Source organism: Tenrec ecaudatus, chromosome 13 (genome assembly GCF_050624435.1).
Source record: "Tenrec ecaudatus isolate mTenEca1 chromosome 13, mTenEca1.hap1, whole genome shotgun sequence".
Lineage (NCBI taxonomy): Eukaryota > Metazoa > Chordata > Mammalia > Afrosoricida > Tenrecidae > Tenrec > Tenrec ecaudatus.
Window position 1 is genome coordinate 39,666,137 of NC_134542.1, and position 16,151 is coordinate 39,682,287.

General features: G+C 49.1%; 1 protein-coding gene across 1 annotated transcript in view; it reads left to right on the top strand.

The window, feature by feature from the left end:
- Positions 1–6,455: 6,455 nt before the first annotated feature.
- SATB2 (SATB homeobox 2) overlaps positions 6,456–16,151 on the top strand; it is a 209,839-nt gene continuing 200,143 nt past the window's right edge. The window contains exons 1-2 of the mRNA XM_075529383.1: positions 6,456–7,865; positions 9,226–9,453. Coding sequence (XP_075385498.1) covers positions 9,285–9,453 — 169 coding nt within the window. The 5' untranslated portion in view covers positions 6,456–7,865; positions 9,226–9,284. The remainder of the gene's footprint in view (positions 7,866–9,225; positions 9,454–16,151) is intronic.

Below are 16,151 nucleotides of genomic sequence, written 5' to 3' on the forward strand. Positions count from 1 at the left end.
CACAAGCACCCCACACGAACACGCACAGGGTTGCTGCCTTTTGAAAACGTTGAGTCTGAATGAATGAGAGAGAGAGAGAGAGAGAGAGAGAGAGAGAGAGAGAGAGAGAGAGAGAGAGAGAGAGAGAGAGAGAGAGAGAGAGAGAGAGAGAGAGAGACTGAGGAACTGGAGAGCTAAGGTAGCTAATCCACCCAACTAGTAGGCTTTATTGATACCAAGAGGAAAAGTTGCCCTCGTAAACCATCTCTGGGCTTATTAGTTATTTAAATCAGCCCCAGGGCTGGCTGGCTGGACGGACCCACGCTGCAGGCACGTCTGTTGGCCCCTGAAGGTGAGTGGCTGGCATCTGAGCATTAACCCGCGGACCCCCTCTGGGTGCTGGGCTCCGACGGAGGCAGGCGCAGTGAGCTGAGGTGAGCCACTTGACAGGGATGCCGATGTCGGGCCAGGCACGCTTAGCTCCGTCACCTAGCTCCGGTCTGGGGGGGCATCCAACTTTGGAAGTGGACAGGCCGCCACCAACCTTGAGGGTGAGGGTGTGGATGAGTAGGACAGGCTGCAACAAGCGCCAGGGCTCAGCTGGCGGGTCAGCGCAGCTCCACTTCCAGTGGCCTGGCACTTGCCACCAGCTGCGGCCAGGACGCGGGACGCCAGTGGGGGCCGTGAGCCCGCACTTGGCGGGGGTGGTCCCGGGGCCAGGGTGCAAGGCTACTCTGAGCGAGTCCTTGTTCTGGGGCGGGAGGGGCAGAGAGCTTAGGGGGGGCCAGGTGAATGTGCACTTTTCTGGGTGGCTGTCCTTGCCCTGTCCCAGAATTAGCGTGTGTGCTGGCTCAAGCGTGTGACCCATTACATTTCTTTGAACTAAGCCCCACACTATCTCCAAGAAGTTCTCGAAAGCAGAAGAGGGGCCTGAGGTGGGGGAGCCCCAAGTCCTGACCTGACATTGGGCCCCAGAGAGGTGAAGCCCAGCTCAGCTGGGCTTGGGGAAGGGCCTGGTGGGACTACCCCTTGGGACAGAAAGTGACTGAGCACAGGTCACCACCAACTGGACTTTAGCCTGGGGTGGGGTGGGGTGGGGGGACTTCGTGTCAGGACCGGGATGGCTGGAGCGAGCGAGGTTCTCGGTGCCACCAGACCGGCCCGCGCGATGGCCTCCTCTTCCATCTCCATCGCAGTAAGGTGGCTGGGACCTCGCGCCACTTCTAACGCCGGGTGGTCGGGCCTGCAGCTGAACTTCTACCCCTCTTAGGGCGAGGACTGTGCCACCAGGCCCTACAACCAGGGCCGCCGGATCCGCTTGAGCCTGGGGCCCAGAATTCGTGGCGTCCTCGGCTGGCCAGCTAAATTTTAGGGTGTACGTGAGGGGGGGGCGGGACCTGACTTTTTCCAGATGCTTTTTGCAAGAAAGGATTTGGGACCCATTGAGGGCGCCGGCATTTGGCTCGCGTGCTGGCGGCATCCGCCTGGTTGGCTGCCCTGGGTGGGCTGGCGGTCGGACCCCGCTCAGACCCCGCCGCATCCGGAGCCCGGGGACCGGCGGCGACGCGGAAGGGCCGCGCGGGGCGCGGTGGGCTGAGCCCGCTCAGTGGGTTTCAGCCGCAGCCCACGCGATGGCGCTGTCGGGTGGGGACGTCCAGCCTCGTGGCCGGGCCCCCCGCAGTGACCGGGGCTGGGCGGGGAGGGGTGGGGTGGGGGCGGGAGGGGTCTACAAGTCCGCGAGTCGGAGTTCAGGCCGAAAGTTGCCACCACCACCTGTGCCTTGGGGAGTTGGAGATAGGAAGAGTCCCTCTGCCCTGGGGCTTCACCAGCGGAAAGTTGGCGGGGCCGGAAAGGGCGCCTGGCTCCCCTCCGGGCCGCGTCCTGGTGGGGCGAGTGAGGACCACTCTGGGGTTTCGTTTTCTCTCCTTCCCTTGGCTTTGTGATCCCTTCATTTCAAGTCGCTTTCTATAAATAAACCAGACTAGAAAGGCAGGCACTTAGTCCTGGCTATTACGCTCTTGACTCTGAAGAAGGAAGGAGGAAGGGACCTGGGAGCCCCAGGGCGTCGCCTGGGGAGTCCTGGGGCCCACAGGCCTTTTGCTTTTCTTGGCCTCTGGGCACGCCTTCAGCACCAGCTAAAGCCCACCTGGAGCTCCACCCAGAGACCTCCCGACCTGTGCCAGCTTTCCTTCCCCGGCGGGGAGGACCCACCTTAGCCACCCTCTCACCTCCTGCACCTGGACCTGTGGGCAGTAGGCATCCCCTTTCTCCAGGAGGGCTCCCTTCCACAGCGCCGCCCCTCCCTCCCTGCTTTGGCCCCCAATGTCTAGATGCCTGAGCCTCTACACTCAGGGCAGGATCCTAGATGCTCCACCAAAGAGGACTAGCTGCCCATCACCCTTCCCCAAGGAGCCCTGCCCTGGAGCGCTTAATTGTGTTCAGGCCCAAGAGGCTGGCAAGTTCATAGCGGGCCAGGCACTCTGCCACTACCTACGGCAGCGAGGCCACATTCGGCAGCCGCGGGGACCCAGGGGGAGGCCACATTCGGCAGCCGCGGGGACCCAGGGGCCATGAGTCTTTGCCAGCCGCGGGCTGGAGTGGCCCGGCTCGGGGCCCAGAAGGAAAGAGGACCTGGGCTCCTTCAGCTCCCAGACTCCCAGAGAGCTCCTGCCCTTTTGGCTATCTGCTTTTCTGGGCCCTACCCTGCAAGGGCATTCTGGCCTCTGGCCCTGGTTCCCTTGGCGCTGCCCTTTCCCAATGCAAACCCCTGCAGTTAGATGACCCTAGACTCTTGGGCCCTGGACTCTCCACAGACCTTCTGCGGCGTCGGAGGCGGATATTGACTGGTGTGGGCGTCATTTCAGAGGATGTTTCCTTTGGCCCCCCCTCCTACCCTCCCACGAAGAGTTGAAGAGCTTGGGGGTCACTTGCAGTCCCTTGTAGGTTCCCTGGGAGCCCAGTCACTGAAGGCATTTGACAGTGGCAATTCCCAGGGTTCTCATGCATGGTGAGCCCAGGTTCGGCAGCACAACTTTCCAGGAGTTTTCTTGGAGGTGCCCGTGGCAGCACTGGGGCGCCCCTTTGCTTGGGAGCCAGGAGCCTGGGGAAGGAATGGTGGGCCTTTGGCCAGGGCAGTGCTACCATCGTGCTTGGGACACTCTGTGCCCTGCGCCTAAGCCATTGGGCCCAAGGCCATCTGCAGCCAGTGCCCAGGGTCTGGAGCCTGGGCACTCACTCTCAAGGAAAAGAAAATTCAGAAACCGTTGTCACTGGAAGTGTGGGCTATGAAAAAAGGAGGCCTGATGAGAAAGATAGAAAAGGAGACTTGAAAATCAGAGGACACATGCACATTTAAGCTTACTATGTCTCAAAATGATGAAAAACCTGAAAAACCTACTAGTAGATGTCACACCAAAAACAAAAACAACCTCCCTCCCCCACCAAAAAAGAAAGAAAACAACCAGGAGACTGGGGGAAACTTAGTAGGTTTCCTGTGAAAATGTTAGTGAGAAGCAAGCTGAGAGGAAAAAATTGCCCCCTGAAATGTGAACTTTACACTTTTGGACAGGGGCAAACTATCACAGTAATGCGAAAAAATGAAATTTGGATCTACGTATTTATAAAAAATTATGACAAACATAATGAAAACCAATTATTTTGTTTGGTTTTATTTTATTTTTGAATGTTTGGAAATAAACAACTTGGGAACATAAAGTGAAACCAAACAAAAAATTTGATTTATCATTATAACTATTTACTATTTTAAAAAGTAGAAAACGCTAATGAATGATTTTAAAAAACATAATTTAAAATATCTCCTGTCAAAATTAAACATGCTGGAAGTAATAGCTTCCTTCTTTAGAAATAAGGGCAATACAAAAATTGTGCGGTAAAAAAGCGTATGTAATTTGAAACAGAAAAGGCCTTTATTAGGGACAAAACTCAAGAAAAAACCCAAAAGAAACCAAAGGCAACCAACCACCCCGGCATACATCACAAAACTTCCTAAGATTCTTTATAAAATAGAAAGAAATCTGGAAACTGCTTTACTATATGTAACGCTGTTACAAAGACTCAAACTACATTTCTGGTAAAAATTAATTTACATCGTCTAAGTTAAACGCACTTTAAAATAATTTGAACCTTTCTTTGCCCCAAATGATAAACTTGTTCTCTATTAAAAAATGGACACGGGAAAGCGCCGAGAAAGAGAAAAAAAAAAACCCAATGAATTCACGAGTGCAGAATCTGAAAACTAATCACAATGTACACTTAATTGTACTTAATTGTATACTTTATTTAAATCGCCCTTCTCAGAGGTTTAATAATTTAGAATCGATAGTTCCCTGAAAACATAATAAAATATTTACACTTTATAAAATATTAACAGATGAACAATACGGCTGTGTTGCTTGTAAGAGAGTAACTGAAGTCTCTTAATCATGCTGTTGACTCAAGCCCAAGATGTTAACTTGGGGGATCTTCACAAAATGTAAATGAAGATCTTCAGACAGTGGTGTTTACAAAATAGCTCATTAATGGCTTAGGATTGAATCGCTCCAACCATCCGCATCATCTGATATAATAATAGTGACGAATCAGACAGGAAAGATCCAGGCTAACCCATTTGCATTTTTCCCTCAGAAGTACTGAAGTCCTAATATCACCAATTCTTCTAAGTTCCTGGACATCGATCCGGAGGAGGAATCCGCAGTCCAACATCGAGGTAAGGAAAGAAACAATGTTATTATCGTTGTTCTGAAATTAATGAGAAACGCATCCTTCCCTATTTTGCAAAGGGGCTCAAAGTTTGTCAGCGCCCGTTCCTTTTTGCGATCTCCTTTCTTATTTCGACCTGATGTTACAGATGAAAAAAAGTTTGTCGGTTGAATTTAGTTTCTTTGCAGCACACAAAATCTTTTGAGCTACCACCTCGGGTACATTTCCTTCAGTCTCTTTAAGCTCAGCGACTTTGAACTGTGCAATTCTTCTAACCCGTTTGTTTAGAGGGGAAAGAGACATGGGGTAAAAAACAAAACAAAAAAAAAACCCGAAACAAAATCAAACAAACCTAAAACCAAGAAAAGGGAAGCGCTGCCTAGAAACCTCCAGGCTGGCTCCCAGGAGGCTTACTACCTTGCTCACTCCCGTCCTCCGATGGGCTCTCACAGTCTCTCGGGCCACCTCGGCCACTTTTGGAACTCGGTGGGCGGCGCCAGGATTCGGGGAGCACCCGGATTTGGACACCGAGACTTAGGCCAGGGCAGGTTTCGCTTCTGGGACCCTTTCTCTTCCAGAGGCTCCCCAGCCTTCAAGGCCCCCAGCTTTTGAGGCCACGGCCGCGTCCTCGCGGTCCACCGCGGGGTGCGGCGAATGAGTCTCGACCAGATACCAGGCGGGCTCCGCAAACCAGGCTTCCAGCGGTTCCAGCTTTGGGCCCGAATTTCCAGAATTGCCCCCCGGAGCGCGTTTCCCGAAACGGAATTTAATTTGGCCCTCTGGCGCCGCCGTACAGTCAACGCTTCTTAAGGGGGAACCGGCGGCTCGGGCTACGGGATAGAAGGGGGAACCTTGGGGTCCTGGGGATTAGGAAAGAGCGCCTAGGTGAGAGGTGGAGACCTTAGGCGCCGCGAGTGGAGTGGGCCTCGTCCACCTCGAGGTCGGCAAGAGCTGACCGACGCGGTCACACCCCAATTCCCCGCGGCTTGCGTTCGCCGCCGGCGCCACGAACGTCTCCCCAGGACCGCGGCTCTGGCCCACGTGCGGCTCCTTAAGGAGGCCTGGCGCCCAAGCAGGACCACAGGGACAAAAGCGCGGCCGGAGCCCATTCTACTCGGCTAGACCCTGCGCCACCTTAAATGAGCGCTGGGGCCGAAGCCCGGCTGCGGGCGGCCGCGGGAATCGGCAAAAGTTTGCGGCTCAGTCGCGCCTTTGCGGGACCTGTTGGGGACGCCCTCGCGTGGCCTCCCAGGCCGGGGAGGCTAAGTCCTCACCGCACGGTTCCGTCAGCGTCCGCAGCCCAGGGCCGGAGTCACTTGGGGTCTCTCGAGCCCCAGTCCTGCAGCCCGAGGACAGGCAGCCCCACTGTCATCGCTGCCCAGGCCTCGGAGCGGCCCAGGCGGTTCAGCTCGCGATGTCTCCGGCGCTGCGAGCGCTTCGGGGACGCCATCCAGGGATGTCCCTCGCCCGGCGTCCCCCGCGCAGCACCCTCTCGGGGGCCTCCCGCAGCCCGGAGGGCAGAGCTCGAGCTCCCGCAGTTCGGGACACCCCAGCTATTGTTCCGGACTTGCTGTGAAGGGAGAAGCGGCCTTCGCAGCGTCCCGGCCGGCCCGACGCGGCACGGAGCGGAGCGGAGCGGAGCGCAGGCAGCTCCAAGCCGAGGGGGAGCTCGCAGGCGCCGGGAAAGTTGCTCCGAGGGGCGGAGGCGCTGGGTGGTGGGCGGAGGCGGTGGCGGTGGCGGTGGCGGGGGAGGCGATCGCCCTCCTATCTCGAAAGTCGAAAGTACTCGGCGCAGTTAGCTGAGCCGGGAGCCTAGGCAGCCGTGGCCACCGCCTGCTCGTGGGTCTGCCGGGGAGACCAGGCACCCAGCTTCTGCCTCGTCGCCGCCGCCTCTGCGCCAGGATGAGCGCGCCTAGGGGCTGAGAGAGGCGGCCGCGCCCTGGACCCACTGCAAGAGAGAGGACCAAACCCCCGGCCGGCCGGCGCCCCCTCCTACCGGGGCGCACCCGCCTGCCAGCCGAGGCCACCGTCTCGCGCAGCACTTCGTCCTCTGCCGTCCACCCTCCTCCGCCAGGCGCGCGGGTCCTTGCCACCCCGCTCCCACCAAGCTCTCCCCTTCCTCCTCTCTCCTCCAGCCTCTCACCCGCCCCTTGCTGTCCCTCTGCCTGCGCCGCAGCCCCGCCGCTGTTGGGTCGCCGCGCTCTGGGCGATTGATTGATTGATGTTTAATTTCCTGCCAGGCGGGGCTCCCTTCCCCCCCCAACCTCCCCAGCCCTCCTCCCCACCCCCCCACTCCCCTCCTTGATTGCGGTGGACCAGTCTGGCTGGGAATTAGAGCTGGTCCCCCCCCATCCTCATCCCTAAATAACCCAAAGACTTTCCCTACCCCCACCCCAAATTATTATTTTGAAGGCGCTAGATCTGGGGACGGAAAGGGGGAGGGGGAGAAATCGGAAACCGAGGACAACCCAAAAGGACTCACTTTGCCTGATGACTCAACGCAACTAATAATCATCTCCCTCTCAGTGGGTCTCTCTTTGCGGCTTGTCAGTGAGTCCGGCTCTGGCTGCTGGCGGCGGTGGCAGTGGCCAAGAGGAGAGAGGCTGGAGGTGACAGCTCGGGCGGCCACCGCGCTTTCTCCTGCGCGTGGTCCCAGGTCACTGGTCCTGGCGCCTTCCAGGCTTTCGGTGGCACCGGCCCTGCGACTGCTCCGGCCGCACCTCCTCCGGAGCTAGCGGCCCCAGGCGCCCGCCGCTCCGACCCCTCCGGTTCTCCAGCCTTTCTCTTCAGAACCGGTCTCCTTCCCGAAGGTGTGAAAAGGCGGTCTTCAGCGCACTTCTTTCTCTGTCCCCCCACCCCCACCCCCACCGTCCCCTCCCCCGCTCGCTTAGCTGCCCCTCTGGAGGAGCCCTCCTTTCCTTCTCCTCCTCCCTCTCACCCCTCCCCCATCACCATCATCATAACAAGCATCTCCGCGCAAGAAGAAGACACCCTGACCCAGGACCTTAAACGTTAGGACCTGGGGGAGAGGAGGGCTAGGAGTCAAGAGAAAGGAAGACTGGGCGAGCACTGCGAGGCGCTTCACCAGAAACTTTCCACCCTGGATTCGCTACTTTTGCTCCATGGACAGAGCCCCAGCCAGCCAAGTTACAGGCAGACCGTGAGCAGTAAGTACCCGCGGCTGCCGCCGAGCGCACGGCGCGCTCCGCTCCGCTCCGCTCCGCTCCGAGGGCGAGTCGGGCGGGGAAGCCTGAAGCCTGAAGCCGCCGGCCTCCCTCGCTCGCTCGCTCGCTCCCTCCCTGCCGGCGGCGGTGTCCGCTCTCCAGCCTAGCTGCCGGGGATGTTGGCGTGGACGCAGCGGTCACCTGCAGCCAGTCCGCTCCACGCCGCTACAGCTCCCTCACCTTCCCCGTGCCGCACGCCCCCTCCCCACCAACCCTGTCTCTCGGCCCCTGGAATTGCTGCTTCTGGGCTTGAGAGCGCCTTCTTCCAGCGAGCACGCCCCGGCGTGACCCCTGCTTCTCAGGGGTATCGTGGTGAAAGGACCACCGAGCGCCCTTTCCTCAGGTGTCCTCTCCACTCCACCCCTCCTCCTCCTCGCACCCCCCCCCCCAACAAAAAAACCAAACACCCCTCACGGACACAGAGCGCGGTGGGTTCGGGAGGAGAATGCTGCAAGCCAAGTGACCCAGAGGGAACTTTTGGGAGCAATTTTAAAATTGAGATTGATGGTGGCAGCTCCTGTGCTCAAGAATTTAAATGCGCCTGGCTTTGTGTGTGTGTATGTGTATTATGCTGAAGACGTGTGTTGTTGTTTGTATTTTGTTTTACTAAAAAACCCACACTCAGGATCAGATGAAGATAATGTTCCAAACTAATAACAATTGTCACCCCGTACTTGTGCGGGTGATCCTGGTGATAAATAGTTCCAAGTTTAGGGGATGCTTATTAATGAGGAACTTAGGACTCATTTTGTGCAAAGTGGCCGTTTCCAGACTTGCTCTGTGAAGATACAACGTGGAGATTTCGGGCCGGGGTGTCCCGTCCCTGTAACCTAGCCTTTGGCGCCTGTTGTGCCTTTCACCGCCTATTCCCCTGGGGGTCAATGCCGGTTTTTCATGGACTTGGGGGGACTTCCGACGCCCTCTCCTAGGGGGGAAGCTAGCTTTTTGGAAAGTTCGCTTATTCCTCCACCCTGAGTCCCAGCCTGCAAGGCTGTCGCACTCGGCAATAGTTTATGCCAACGCCTTTCCCATGAATGGGCCACTCCTGGCGGCTCTGGGCGTCCGCCTGGGTCGTGTCATCGAGTACCAACTCTTGGACAGTAGCAGTCGGGTTGGGTGGAAGCACTCCAGGCCCAGGATTCCTTCTGGGTCGCCCAGGGTGAGCTTGGGACCCGCTCAGGCCCCTTGGGCAGCGTGGGAGGGTTTGTGTGGCTGTGGTACAGTTATCTGCCACTGGCTCGAACCTCTATCACGTGTGTGAGCGGTTTCCCCTCTTTTTTGCCTCCCCCACCCCCCCACCTAGGTCCCTGCGCGTTTTATTGCGACCTGCCGGTGGGAACTTTGTCTCCGAGTCGGAGCAGCATGGAGCGGCGGAGCGAGAGTCCCTGTCTGCGGGACAGCCCCGACCGGCGGAGTGGCAGCCCCGAAGTCAAGGGGCCTCCCCCGGTGAAGGTGGCCCGGCTGGAGCAGAACGGCAGCCCTATGGGAGCCCGCGGGAGGCCCAACGGCGCGGTGGCCAAGGCCGTGGGAGGTAACAGCCCGGAGCGGGGAGGCGCGCGCAGCCGGCGGCTGGGTGATAATGGCCCGGTGTCAGGGTTCAGGTTGATTAGGCTAGGCGCTGTCTCGGTGTAGGATTACAGGAAGTGACTTCCAGGTTCCCAAATAATGCCCTTGTCGCCTCTCATCTGCAAAGAGTAGCTTCTTCCCCAGTTCAGACGAGAAAGTGGTTTACCCAGAGGGTGGCATTTTTTGGGCACTTTGCCACTGTGTGCTGAGGTGTTGGCAGGTTTATGTCACAGCCAGCTAACTGTTTCTAGATTTTCCTAGAGAGCTCTTTCGTGATTTAACTCTTCCTCCACATAGTATCTGGTGGGGCGATGAAGTGGAGGTGCGTTCTTCGTTCCCATGGAATTGTCATGAATGCTCAGACTAGTACAGGAGCCAGAATCGTGGTGTGTTTTTGTAGGCGAGACAATCTTTCAAGATAATGCATAACAATTGGGAATGTTTTTCTGCCAAATTTCAATTGAAGTATAAAGAATCCCCACGATTCTCTCAGGCCTCAGGCATTTTCATACTGTGTATAAAGCTTAAAGCAATAAGCATGTGTAACTTTGTTACAAATTCTGGCAAACAGGTAAAAATGACAGCGTTGGGATATGAACATTCTGTTTCCTTTCTAAGAGTGCAATATAACCACAATAAAATCGTTTGAAGTTTTTGCTCCTTAAGTAATTATGTTCTTTTACAGTAGTCAGGAAAAGTAATTTTATAAAGTAAAGAGAGCTCCTACATTTAGTTACTATTAAATTATTGGAGTTTGTATGAATTTGCTTTGTTTTTTAACACATAAAATGCACAATTCTCTATGCATGTAATTTTCTGTGCATTTGGGAGACGTCCCAGGTTTATTTCTTACATTTTTAAGTTTAATTTCCCCCCCAATATTTTCACTAATAGTCTACTCTGTTAAATTACTTACACTACTTTGCCTGAAGTGAAACCAAACCTTGGCAAAATTTTGTAATTGGGTCCTGTGTTCTAAGTGTCCCTAAGGTGTGTTTTAAAATGAATGCCTACATTTAAGTGCTCACTTCTTTTTCAAGAGTTAAACTATCAGTGTTGTAAATTAGCGTGGGTTTGGGTAGACATTGAGGGTGGCTTGCCTTAGTCCCTCGCATTACTTAATCCTTTTCTCTGAGAAACCTCATCTTGTTTAAGTTTTTAAAATTTTTACACAATAGATTTTGGATTGCAATTCTTTGGTTTGGAGAACTTGAAAATATACTTTAGTGAAACAAAAGGAAACTGGATAGTTCTGTGCCTCTCTTTTTAAAAGTAGAGTTTATTAGTGTGTTGTACCGAGATAGGAATAGTTTCAGGCTTTTCAGTAGTCTCTGAAAGAAAGTAAAATATATCCTGAATATGAAGTATCCAATCATGGGTTGATATGGATGTGCTGGTAATGTTGAATTGGAAATTTTTTCAGAACTCCTCGGAGCAGATGTGTTCTCCAAGTGGCATGATGCATAAATAAAAAGACAAAGAAACCTGGCCTTGAAATTTGGGTCTCTTTCTGAAGCCTAAAGACAATTCTCAAGTTGAAAGAAGTGTCTAAACACTTTAGAATGTAGTGCTAACAACTGTGCTAAGCTAACGTAATTTGCTCCCCTGCCTCATACATGAAAAGAACTGCCTCATACTAGTGACTCAGGGACACCTTTAGCATAAATTAGAGGTTGTTTTCCAGATTTTCTGGACTATAAATCATATTTGATCACTAATTATAAATTATTAGGTCTTGGCGAGGAATATAATATATTTGTTTTAATAAACTGCTTTGGCCACCTTTTCCGAATTTAACGCAATTTAGTAACATCAAAGGTCTTTCTTGTGGCTTCCCAAATGGGAATAATGATGATGTTATTTTGTCTCATATTTACCTTTTATAGAATTTAATATTAAAATAAATAATTTTTGTATGATGAGCTTAAAGCATACTTTTGAAAGAGAAACTTTGCTCCAAATGGCACAGTTGATCGCTTGGGAAGAGATTCATTTAGTGTATAAACCTTCAAGATCCCAGTTTAGAATGTAAAATTTTTATAATACAGAATTTTCTTATTGAAAAATTATTTTATGACTTTAATTATATATAATTTTCAAGTATACATAAAAATTTTAATATAATTTTATAGCCTTTAATCATGTATATAGATTGGAGGGAAGCAAAGCCTTTAGTAATACACACACTTTCTAAATTAAAAAAGTTCTTTAACATGTATTTCTAGCGAGAGGCACTTTATTTTGGTAAAAGGAAGTTTCATTTGTAAGAATGTAAGATAGAAATAAAATGGATTATATTTCTAGCAATCCTATATCCTTTTGTTTAAATGTTCTTTATGAAGTACCATAATATAATGAGTCTGGACAATTACAAAAATATTTGTAACTAGTCTATAATTTATCAAAAATTCAGTTATATTAGTCTTGTCAATGTCATAAAGATAACTATGATAAAATATTTTTCAAAGATAGAGCTGAAAATTTGGGAATATGTATTTGTAAATGTTTAGTCATCCTCTTTCTTAAAAGCTTTTCCTAAAACTGGGAAAATCATTAAGTAAATAAGTTGCACCAACAAGATGACCATTTATCTTTCTGATTTTGATAAGCAGTGTGATGAATAAATGTTTCTGAATGCCCTGATTGCAACAGTAAATCCTGTGGCTGTTATTCTACTTTCTCTCTCTTGTTTAAAGGAGGGAAATCACTGTTTTGATGAGAACTAAGTGTTTCTAGAGAAAGGACATTATTTTAGGGTCTAGATATAGCTAATAGAGGAAATAGGTGCACGATTGTGGTTGCTGGATTGTTTCAGTAAGAGATTTAAAAGTTAGTGCATTGCTTACGATATGGTTAGCTTTAAGTCTATAAGGAACTAGGTCAGTTTTGCTTTGTCTTTTGTTAGCACATCTTGGGATGTTTTTGCCCTTATCTAGGCTGTGTGTTTTAAAGGACATATGTAATAAAATATAAGTGCTCAGATGTATGATAGTCAGCTTGTATAGAAGGTCCTGGGGGGGAGGGGGCGCGGAATAGACTAATATCTCTTTAAAAAACATATGAAGGCTGGGAGAGAGTTTAGAGCAAGCTCCAGCACAGTGGTGTTGACAGCTTTATATCCCTGCTGGGTAACATTCACTTACTAGAATTGGCGTCCTCTCTCAGCTAGTAATTCACTCCATAAGGATTTTGAAAAAGGATGATTAATGGTGGGGAAATTCATATTTGTGAAATCATTGATTAAAACTTGCAAGTCTCTTTGAAGATTGAGAAAAACAAAAGATTATTAAAGATGGCAAAAATACGCATCAGATGATCTTTTTGTTATTTTTTTTCTGCTGTTAGCATAAGTACCTAAAATGTTGTGCTGTTCTTAATGCTTCAGTCAAGCCACCTACAGCGTAAAATGAAAGTGCTGCCGCTCAGGTTTCCAGAGGAAGCAAGAAGCACCGCTTTCCTCCTGGACTGCTGAGAGGCGCTGGCCAGTCATGCTTTCATAGCAATAAATTACTGTGCTTCATTCATTGTTACCACAAGCGTTTTCATTTTTTAAATGTTTGGCTTAAAGAAGAACTTTCAGACAGCTTTATTTAAACTGAATGAACAGTGCTTCAATATACCAGATGGTGTATTTGCTGATAGGAGGCATTAAATATCAGAAATCTTTTTCATTTTCCAATGGATTTCTATTTTTTTTTGGGGGGGGGCTAACATTCAAGTGTTCTAGATCTTAGTGAAAATTGTTTATCATTGGTAATGTCCTTTACAAATCCCCCTTGATTATTTTTCAGAAAGAATTTATTGTGGTAGCAGAATAGTGCTTTGATTTAGTTGAAGAAGTGTTGACGTTATCTTATCGCTGGTTTCCCTATAGTCGATCAATTCTTCTTGCTACCAGGAAGCCCCTTCAAGAATGTAACTGCCTTGTCGCAGGCGGAGGAAAAAATCATTATGCCATCCACACTGATGTATTCAAATAGGGAAGCAAATGTGATCAAGATTGTCAGGCAGGGCCTCATTTAGAGCTGAACATTGTCTACAACAACAGTTAGTTTAATTGTCTACATGTGGAACATTTCCTTTAGATGAAAAGAAACGTGGTTCAGGTCAGGTGTAGTCACCATATTAACAGTGCTAGAGAGACATTTTACTTTTGAAGGGGTGCCGCTATGAAAAGAGCATCGCTATTTATGTCTTGAAATGTATAAAATACTTAGGCATTTAGAAATAGATTGCCAACATGGGACATGATAGAGAAAAACCATTAGCGAGTTTTAGCCTAGGAAGAGTACTATCATGCTTGTTACTTCAAAAGAGAAAAGATTACACTCCCCTCTCGCATCCCACTTTTATTTTTAACAGGCTTTAGATCTTTTAAATAGAATGAACTTAGGCTTTGGGGTCATCCAGGAAGCTTAGCATGCCCTCTAGTTTTGCTGACGTAGAAAAATAGCCCTTTTCTAAAGTGTTTTTAGTACTTGGTCTGTTATTAAAATAAAGACATACTTGGTTAAAAATATATATGCAATGAAACATACACATTAAACAGAACATAGGGTATCCGCCCCTCAATGTCCTGAGCATAATTTGATGTTTTGGGTAAATTTGGAAGCCTTATGTTCCATCTGCAGAAACCCACTGACCATTATATATTCAAGATCTTCTGCAGTCAAGTGTGCGTGTGTGTGTGTGTGTGTGTGTGTGTTGGAGTGTTGGAACTATGTCTCTCAAGGAATCTGTTCTGTAATCCCTGCAGAAAATAAATAATATTATCCTTTCCCAGGGGCTTGTGGCCAGAAGAATCAGCCTGTATAGTCTAGATACCTTGCGTTAATTCTCCTTCTCCTTAAAAAAAAGGTCATCGTCTATCTCAGTACAGAGGATAGCAGACGCTGGCTTGTTAGACACCTAAGCAGATGCATTTAAGTTATTTCCAGAACATGAACTTCAGTTTATTCTAGGCAAGCCTGTGGTAATTACATGCTATTTCTGACAAGGTGGTAAGCAGTGAAGTTTGGTGGCTCTTCTACTTTGATGAATTAAAACTCTTATTTTTAAGAATTCATTATAGAGGGAGTTTATATGAGACAATATTTTAAAAGGCATGTAAAATTAAGAGAACTAGATGAATTATAAAGGTTGTCACTGTGTTCAATTATTTTTTTTAATGTTTTAGATTTAAAGTTATACAATTTCTCATCAGTAAAAGAAAGTTTCTTTTAACAAGCAGTGTAGTGACCCCATATTAGATGCATAAGATATGTAGATAATGTGTTTTGATTTCTGGAAGTAAAATTTCACTCCATATAACATGGATGGAGTATGTAAGCAATAACAAATATTTTATAGTCTCTTACCTAATGAGTAAGGCTTTTTTAAAAAAAACACCAGTATAATAATAACATGTGGTAACAGTCGTTTTTACTCTCTTCCTTACATGAATGCTGAGATACAATGGCATTTTGGAACATATTTAAAGATGGAGCATTTGACAAAAGTTGTATGTGTAACAGTTTGTCAGTGAAAAGTGACAAGTGGGAAATGACAAATGAAATGTTGGCATCGTCACTCTTTATTTTGATAGAAACGTCTCAATTTTCAGTGATAGAATACTGTTTCCTATTATTCCGTGAGCTGCGTGAGGTGGACAATTAGCAGCCCAAGCTCTCTTTTCAGAGGCTGTGTCACTCCCACCGCACAGACCCCAAGAGTAGGAGCAGCAGCGAGATGTTGGATCCAACCACTCACACATTTTAACTCATTCTGTAAAAGATAAAGGGAAGGGAAGAAAGAGAGAAAGGACTGAAAATGGCTTCAAGTCAGAGACCTTTATGCGCCCATTGCCAAACCTAGGACCCTAGTTTTCCTTGTTGTTTGCATTCTCTCCTGTGGAGCACTTTCAGAGGGTGGCTCCCCTCGCGCCCGGCCTGCCTGGGCCCTTGTGCCCAGGAGCACCTCGTTGCCAGCCTGCCCTAGGGTGCTAGCCAGGAAAGCTGCAGATTTCTGTTATTTTTGAGCACGAAAGAGCTTTGGGAACTGACTATGAGGTTAAAACGAATTTTTATATACAAAGGATTCATCATCTGACTACTTAAGGGTAATGTGATAGATATTTCAAAGTCAAAGTAGACAGCTCTGAGTGGAATTGAGGTAGGAGTTAAAACAAAAGCCAATTGAGAATTCACAGAGGCCAAAAAAAAATGTAAATAAAGCAACCACCACCACCGCCGCCATCAAGAGAAACAACAACCCCGACTAAGTCAGGGCAGCAGCTAGAGACGTGGCTTCGGCAGAGTGCTGCTGCCATGCTTGTGAGCCACCGTTGGTTCTGTTGTGGACCGTGACGCCCTACAGATTCATTGCCTTCTCTCATATAGAACCCAGCGCCAGCTTACAACCGGGCACATGCCATTTTTCAATGAAAGTGTTCATGTAGCATGTTATATGTTGCATTTTTCAAGACCGTCATGGAATGCTGTATAATTTTTTGCACATTCAGTTAACAGGATTGTTTGATATTTAATAGAGAAGAATAAAAAATTTTCGGTAAAATCAACCTAAATAAATGGCAGTGAAAAGAGGACTTCAGAAATCGCCTTTTACAATGTGGCGTCTTTGGCTCCTCATTTTCAAAATCTTACTGATTTCAGATTAAATAATAGG